The sequence below is a fragment of the Helianthus annuus genome, chromosome 17 (assembly GCF_002127325.2).
Source record: "Helianthus annuus cultivar XRQ/B chromosome 17, HanXRQr2.0-SUNRISE, whole genome shotgun sequence".
Classification (NCBI taxonomy): Eukaryota; Viridiplantae; Streptophyta; class Magnoliopsida; order Asterales; family Asteraceae; genus Helianthus; species Helianthus annuus.
The window spans coordinates 125,724,205-125,732,750 of record NC_035449.2 but is presented as its reverse complement, the minus strand read 5'-3'; the positions used below and the strand labels follow the sequence as shown (position 1 = coordinate 125,732,750).

Sequence of the window (8,546 nt, the reverse complement as noted above, 5' to 3'; positions counted from 1 at the left end):
AAAAATGAAACGGCAGTTAAGGAAAATATAAAACAAGTTAATATAGGGGCAAAAACGTAAATAATAACTTATGCAAAACCGCCACCCTATCTACTGCCATACATCAATCAAATCAACTGTCAATCATTTAAAATTCAAATTCAAATATTAATTGCCTTTAGCCTTTCAACCCGTCAAGCAACGAACCCTTGAAACCTTCAAGAAATAAAACACATGCATAAAAGTCAGAAATCTTTGAGCATACTACCCAAAAACCTCTGACTTGGGGGGCTGATGATGGGGGTAGCCCAAGATTAAATAAAGTGACTAGATATGCAAATGCTTAAATGGTTAAATGGTTCACTGGTTGAAAAGCTGTAAAATGGGAAAAGCGAGGAGTAAACAGTAACAATCACATCCAGAGCTCGCTTCACCAACCCACGCCCGCAAAAGCAAAGCAGGTCTGCACAATACACGTTATTACCCAGGGGTCAAAAGCCTTCAACCCCAAAAGGGGAAACCCTCCACTGCAAGCAGGATTACTAGTCTTGTACATGCCACTTTGGGAGATGTCTTCCCTTATACAAAGACATCCCATTTACTCCAAAAAACATCCGGATCAGTTAAGATTCTCTCATCTCTGGTCATTCGCGGAGTACTTGGTCACGTCCAAGTCACTCCTTATCACATCCACCATACACATTCTGTTTGCTCTCACTTCTGGATTCGAGTACGTCTCGGAGAAAGAACCTTCAGCAAATAATAATTACAAACTAGTAAACCTCCTTCCACGTCTTGCAAACGTGGGGGGACCCCGCGACCTGCGTTAGGCAAGGTTGAACCCTTCAACTTTTTTGCCTAACCAACTCAGCTACTATCTTTGGTCTCGCGTTTGTTGCATCAACAAATGTCATCTTATTTAGTTTCGAATATGTTTTTAGGGACTGAAAATATGTAGCTTTAAGAACTTTTTCAGTCCTGAATATGTTCTTTTAGGGACTCGGAATCAGTCCCTAATAATATGTTCTTTTAGAGACTGAGAATCAGTCTCTGATAACATATTCAATTTATCTTTTAGCACTAAAATAATAATCTTAGATGTCATTATTTAGTCGCGAATATGTTTTTTAGAGACTGAAATTTTGTATCTTTTAAGAACGTTTTCAATCCCGAATATGTTTTCTTAGAGACTGATAATCAATCCCTAATATGTTAATTTCGTAACTAAAAAATAGTCGTCGATGCTATGATTGTTTCTAGTTATGAGTTTTTTGAAGACTAAAAAATAGTCTTTGATACTACATTTGATAGTCGATAGTATGCATGCACATTTGGTAATATATTTACTTTTTAGGACTAATAAGAGTCTTAAATACAATGACATTCTCAACAAATTTAATCCATGACATTATAGCATGTTAATTCTAAACTTTAATAAAGTTAACAGTCAAACATATAAGTAAAAATACTTAGTAGATCAATCCTAAACTTCAAAACAGTAATCAAACAAACACCAACAAAGTAAGTTAAACTAAGTCACATCCTAGATCAAACTATCATTAACATTGAGTTACCCATCCAAATCATTTGCTCCACCACTCACATGTGCGGATATTGAACTCTCAAAATCCGGAAACTTTGAGCTCATGAACATCAACATTTTTTGCGAGTTCTCATTGCTTTGTTTCAATTTCTCTTCTAGTAAACCCACTTGATTTCGAAGTGCTTCCGTCTCGCTTGAAGATGGTTGAGACGATCCAGCTTCCGATGTCATCCAAAAACCTTTTTTTCTGAAAACCGGTCCAACGCCTACCTTCCATGCAGATTTTGTTGTTTTTTTCTTGGCACATACACTTTCAATTGCCTCCTTTTCGAGCTCGTGATCCATGGTAGTAGTTATCGTTGTCCCATTAGAAATTAACTTCGCCACCGCCTCCTCTTTATGTTGAATAATATTCGCCTAACAAAGAGAGTGTAACAATATCATCAATAATTAGTAAACGATTAAACAAATAATATGACTCAACTTTCAAACAAATAATATGACTTTTCTAAATTAAAATCTTTGATAACTATATGGCTTAGCCTCTAAAAAATAAAATTGATGAGATTGTAACAATATCATCAGGTTTGAAAGTCACAAACATCTCACCAAAAGTCAGGGTTATCTATTAGAACTAAGCATGACTGATCCTTTGATAACATATCATTGAATCCCCCCCCCCCAAAAAAAAAGAAGCATATACACAGAATGCAAGAAACTGTCATTAATTGATCTTAAAATCAATTGAAAACATAGATTAATTTATGTGCTACCAAATCACTAAATCATAAAAAGCAAATCACAGAAACAAAACTGATCCTAGTGCTTGTAAGATTGACTAACACTATCAGCAATACATGTTAGATAATGAACATGAAAATAACATACAATTTACGAATGCAAAACCTACATTAGCATAGCCCAACTCACAGTTATATAACCAACAGTCTGGGGTTATTTTCTTTGAGCCAGTTTTCACACCAAAGCATAAACCAACCAGTTTGGTATGGTTTGAAATTTTCTAAAAAAAGGATCATTCACATTATATTTGATAAACAACAGGCTCTCATTATTCACATCATATGCTAAAAAATAAAAAAAATGTAACCTGAGTGTGGCTAAGTTGTTGTCTTGGTCTGATGATGATTATGGATCGCAATACGCAAAGAAAATGAAACGTGGATATCCTTAAGTATTGCCGCTCAAAATTCAGCCTATATATCTCTAAACCTAACTTGCATCTATCAGAAATCTAGTTCTAAAAGTATGGGTTGTTTCAAAGAGAGTAATAACTTACATATTCAGTTTCTGCCTCATTATTTTGCCATCCTTTTTTATCATTATAATGCAACTTGTAATAGACTTCAAAGGGGCTAGGCTGCGTTTGAGTCTCGCGATTTGTCTGTGACAACAAAAAGCAATAATATAACATAGGGCTTGATAAATGTGTTTAGAAAACATTGATGTTGGAACTAACAAATAATGGTTAATAATCTAGATATGAACATAAATGGTCCATAAATGAAAAGAGAGTACTAAACTAATTCACTAAATCAAATAAAACCCTTTAAGTTTAAACAATAAATCTTCAAAACTTACCATGCGGTATACGTGATTGGAAATTGACCGAGAGCCTCCTCTACTTGTAACAACTTGTTTTCCACGATTACATTCCATTTGATCACTGTATCTCTATAAAGTTAAGAAGAATGGGCCAGTGAGTTATATGCAATCAAATCACTATGATCCAATAGCATTTACATCAATATGTAGGACCTTATATGTATGTAAACTACTTTGTGTGTGTATGTATGTATATATGATGTTAACATAAAGTTTGCATAAATTTGTTTCAAGCATTCAACAAACTTACCCGAGTTGATTCTAACTCCCAATAATCGCATAAACGGTTCCAATCTTCCGGACTCCGACAATTGGATTTCATCATTGATCTAGCCAACCGAGGATTGGTTTTTCCTCCATTATTCTTCTAGTGGGCACTCAACTCACCTCTGGTACGTTTCCATTGTTGATGTAGTCGAAAATCCACATATCCCATGAAAACTCTATCTGTTCGCAACAAATTGAATTTTCCCTGCATTGAATTTGTATGTTAACAATGCAAATTAAAATGTGAGTGCTCTTCAATAATTAAAAAAAGTATATCCAACTTACTTGTAACTTTTCATACATCAGATTTTTTATATCAGAAGGTACGGACTCCCATTTGTGAAAGTTCATTGGACATACACTACGAACTACAATCCCACACTCATTTGCAAACTGAGTAGCTGTACGCCCAACAAATCCTTTCGTACCGCCAGCCATTGTTAAAGAAATTTTGGAACCGTCAGGCAAATTCTCAAAGTCTTTTGTAGCGCTAAGATTGAGATTTAGACCACGCCTTTTTGGTGGATCAACTTGGGGTTGATCTACATCTGCACATTGTTTTAGAATCAGGGGAGGCTCAAAGAGTATTTCAATCAAAACAAACATAATAATTGGCAACTTGATTTTTCTTTTAAACGTCAGCTGTTATATAACTCTAAAAAATTAGGTTTAACATATTGAGAATAGAAAGATTGACTGATGAACATATTTACTTTTTCATTATCATTTTACCCAGTTCTGAACTTATGTTAGAAATAAACCAAATAAATGTACTTTAAATAATTCTAGAGATCAGCTGACTAATATAACACATGAACATGGAAATCATCCTTTATCTAGCCCCTCTATATTTATAATGGTTCAAAGATCAATTTTAAAATACTGAAGATAGAAAATTAAGAACATTAGTCAAACCAATTCAACAACCATATCAGCCCAACTGTAAAGTACTAATATTATTTTATAAAATGATTAGAATGGGTCCGGGTCAAAACGGGTCGGTCTATAAAATGGTTATTTTAGGTCTGGGTCAAAAAGGGCTGGTTTATAAAAGGGTTAGAATGGGTCCGGGTCAAAACGGGTTCTAGTTAGAATGGGTTAGGGTCAAAACAGGTAGGTTTAGAAATGAAAAATTTTATATAATGTGAGCTTTTAAATACACACATATAATCTAATGTAAAATAGGATTTTATACCAGCTAAAGTATGAATTTGATGATAGAAAATTAAGTCAAACGGTACAGTAGCTTTACTTATTGCATCTGTAGTCAAAACTTTCATTTTCAAACACTAGTAGTTCATTAACCAAGACTCCTCTGTATATATGAAATCTCTCGATTTTTTTGAAAGAAATATAAACCATTTGTAGAAGATTATTAATTGATTGAAATATAATCGCTAAAAATAAGGAGGTAGATGGGGTCATGAGGGGCTAGTTTTGTCATAAGGATTAGACCAGTCTAACCCGTTAATTGGAAATGGCTGTCTCAATAAACCCAATCTGACCTGTTCGGTACGAAAGAGCCAACCCAAAAGCTTTGAAAAACCACTCATACCAACCCAGATTTGGAACAGCTGGTCAAGATTGCTAGGCATAGTTATAAGTAAATTACAAAGTATTTTATAAAATGTAAAGAAACAAATATCTATGATATTCACCGGTAGTTGTGGTGGCATTACGCTTGCGTCTACGGGCTGAACGTGGTATATCAGATGCACTTTCAATTGCTACCGACTGATTTGTAGGTCCTCTAGAATCTTCTTCAGGCCTCGTTCTTGTAAGGACCATCATCACCAAAAACACAAACTTCCACATTGTACTACAAGGAAATTAATTATCACTTAGCTAAAAGATATATACATTACGCACGCAACTGTTCATGTTTTTAACCAAAACATATATAGATGAATCATTTCATGATTGGTAACATTTATTAAACTTAGCAAAACATGTCATACTCTAATAAGTTCACATGAAATGAAGATGGATTTCTATTATACTGGTAGAATCATAAAAAAGACATAAAAAATAAAAATTATACATCTAATTTATTCAGTTACACCAACATCATGCTCTTGATTAGTCCTTGGAACTAATTACTCATTGTTGACTTTTAAAGTCAAACATAACGCTTTTGTAACATCTAAAAAACTCAGTATCCTCCTATAAAAAGAACATGAAAAAGTAATTATGTACAGTTATGATATTAGGATTTAGTAAAATAACACAATTCTCCAAAAGTTTAGCAAAGGATAGCAATTTTGGAATCAAAATATATCACATTTGACCTTTAGCAGGTAGTACCGGTAACAGATCTCCAAGGTAATTGAAGTGCATTCCAAAATTTACTAGAAACTAACAAGAACTAATACTTAAAGAAAAAAATACATTATTGTTATGCATTCCAAAATTTACTAGAAACTAGATAGAAAGAAAATAGAGAGTGTTGAAAAGAAAATTTACTGGTTGTCTTTTCATGCACCAACCATTATGTTTGACTTTAAAAGTCAACACCACAAAAAGAAGCTATCATTACCTGGATCTCCAAGGTAACAAGAACTTTTTTTATCTTTCCATACATGAAGATTTTGCACACATAAATACATCATAAATTCTTATCAACTAGTAGTTAACTAGATTAATTAATAGAAATCAAACATTCATTTGTATGCAGTTACTTAAAAAAAATAACACAGCTATACTCAAATAATTTTAAATACTACCAATGTAAGAAGCAACAATACATGACAGGGCAAACACCTCGTAAAGCAATCTACGCAAAACTTAACTCTTTAAAAATCAAGATTGAAAATGTTCTTATCTAACTAACTTAATTAAACAAATAAACAAGATACCAGTTACACAAATTAGACCGGGTCTTGACTACAAACAGAATGAAAGTACGCATTTTATCAACAATATACACCAAATGACCATTAAGCATTCAAAAAAAGCAATGATTGTTCGAAACCATTACATGAAAGACATAACATTGTTCATAACCATACTGAAATACAAAAATAGAAATGCATAGAAAATTATAGGATTTTGACTAAAATGCCCCTCTTGTCAAACGAGATAAATGGGATATCGATCAGTGATGAATAGGTACTCAAATTAAACATCAAATTAGAGAAAAATCAAGACACAAGTTAGGACTTACGAACCAACAAATTAAGCCAAAACTAAACTAGGGCTTATAGAACCTCAGACAAATGTGTGTGTAGTATTGCTTAATTGCTTGAAAACTACTTCAATTAATACCTTAATCTTTGAATACTTCTTGATTGAACGAGTGGGTCCACCGAATCTCGCACAGAAGGGCAAGTTCAACAGAGTAGAGGGTTAGTGAAGGAGTAGTTGAAGGGTAATGGGATCTTGAATCATAGAACGTGTATGTAGAAAGAACGTGCATATAGAATGTCCCGATTTCCATGGATGAGTTTGGGCGGGGAGTTTGGTTGCAGATTTCTCAATTCTTCCAAATAGTGAGTTCCCCACTTCCCTTATATTTATAATGTATAATAGTATTTTATAGAGTTAAATGCTTGGTTGGTCCCTGTGGTTTGCAAAAATTGCATACTTGGTCCTAGTGGTTTACTAATTACACGCGTGGTACCATAACTTGTCAAAAATGCACTCGCTTGGTCCCCAGCCCTAATATCAGTTAAATATCTCTGTTAAAACACCCCATGTGCTTGGCACATGAGGGTAATTTGGTCATTTCAGTCCATCCTATTATTAAAAGAGTTAAATACCTGGTTCTCCCACCCCACACCCTTCTTCTTCTTCCCCAAACCACCACCACCACCATCTCATCTCCTCCACTGAATAACCATAAAATGACAACAAATATATCAAATTAATCTGTTTACAGGAACATCAAATAGATCAAAAGTAGAGAAAAAAAAACAAACAGTTTCTGCCAAAATACATGTCCCATACGCACCAAACACAACAATCTCCCGGCAACGGTTTCTCCGGAGGCGGAAGGAACTCTGACAGCTTCTGATTTTCCGATTAAATCCTTAACAACGCTCGAACGAACAACATCTTGATTTGATTTCCTTCTTAGAACTAGAATCATCAATTGTGCTGTAGAAATTTGAATCAGTTCTTAGATCAATACAACTCATGTTTGTGAGAGAAAACTGAATGATTGTGAAGAGATCGATTAAGTGTGATCTGTTCGATTTCCGCCTGCAAAATCACGAGGAGGGGAGGGTGTGGAGGAGGTAGGAGTTGAATCAGTTCTTAGGTCAATATAACTCATGTTTATGAGAGAAAACTGAACGATTGCGAAGAGATCGATTAAGGGTGATCTGTTCGATTTTCGCCTGCAAAATCACGAGGAGGGGAGGGTGTGGAGGAGGTGGAGGACTAGAGGTGGTGGCCGGCTATCGGAGGTAGGAGTGGTGGCAGAGGTGGTCTGGAGGTGGTTGGTGGTGGTTATTCAGTGGAGGAGATGAGATGGTGGTGGTGGTTTGGGGAAGAAGAAGGGTGTGGGGTGGGAGAACCAGGTATTTAACTCTTTTAATAATAGGAGGGACTGAAATGACCAAATTACCCTCATGTGTCAAACACATGGGGTGTTTTAACAGAGATATTTAACTGATGTTAGGACTGGGGACCAAGCGAGTGCATTTTTGACAAGTTATGGTATCACGCGTGTAATTAGTAAACTATTAGGACCAAGTCTGCAATTTTTGCAAACCACAGGGACCAACCAAGCATTTAACTCTATTTTATATAATCAATATTCTCGTTGATTATGCTTGTTTATAAAATGATTAATAAATACTATCTTTTATTACATTTAATCATCCAATATACTATTATATATTACTTTAGTATTATTAATCTTAACTAGGGGTGTAAACAAACCAAGCCTGAGCCCGCTTAGGCTCGAGCTCAAGCACGGTACGGTTCAAGCCTACTATTTTGGGATCCAAATTCGAGTTGGGCTCGAAAGTAAAACCCAAGAGCTCGTTTGGTTTGGCTTAGCTCGACTAAAGGTAATTTGATGAGCCGAGTCGAGCCGAGCTAGGGTAAGCTCGGGCTCGGCTCAATTATAAACCGAGCTGGCTTGGCTCGGCTCGGATTTGAAACCGAGCTGAAAATCTAAGCTTGGGCT

The 8,546-nt window shown here is 35.1% G+C and overlaps 1 protein-coding gene across 2 annotated transcripts; it reads right to left on the bottom strand.

The window, feature by feature from the left end:
* Nucleotides 1-1,435: 1,435 nt before the first annotated feature.
* Nucleotides 1,436-6,905, bottom strand: LOC110925810. Of its 2 annotated transcripts, none has more exons than XM_022169636.2 (7): nt 6,677-6,905; nt 4,918-5,231; nt 3,698-3,960; nt 3,396-3,617; nt 3,122-3,214; nt 2,820-2,924; nt 1,436-1,939 (listed from the first exon to the last, which is right to left on the bottom strand). In XM_022169636.2, the coding sequence occupies exons 4-7, from the start codon at nt 3,468-3,470 to the stop codon at nt 1,550-1,552; spliced, it is 663 nt and encodes a 220-aa protein (XP_022025328.1). In that variant the 5' UTR covers nt 3,471-3,617; nt 3,698-3,960; nt 4,918-5,231; nt 6,677-6,905; the 3' UTR covers nt 1,436-1,549. The 2 variants fall into 2 exon arrangements, with proteins under 2 accessions (XP_022025328.1, XP_022025329.1); XM_022169637.2 differs by having other exon boundaries at nt 5,071-5,231.
* Between the last annotated feature and the right edge of the window lie 1,641 nt (nt 6,906-8,546).

Bases quoted from the DNA above. Each gene is read 5' to 3' on its own strand.
- LOC110925810 (XM_022169636.2), bottom strand. From the start codon at position 3,470: ATGATGAAATCCAATTGTCGGAGTCCGGAAGATTGGAACCGTTTATGC. The intron at 3,215-3,395 runs GTAAGTTTGTTG...TTAACTTTATAG, and splicing joins GGGAGTTAGAATCAACTCGG to AGATACAGTGATCAAATGGA. The intron at 2,925-3,121 runs GTAAGTTTTGAA...TTGTTGTCACAG, and splicing joins CCAATCACGTATACCGCATG to ACAAATCGCGAGACTCAAAC.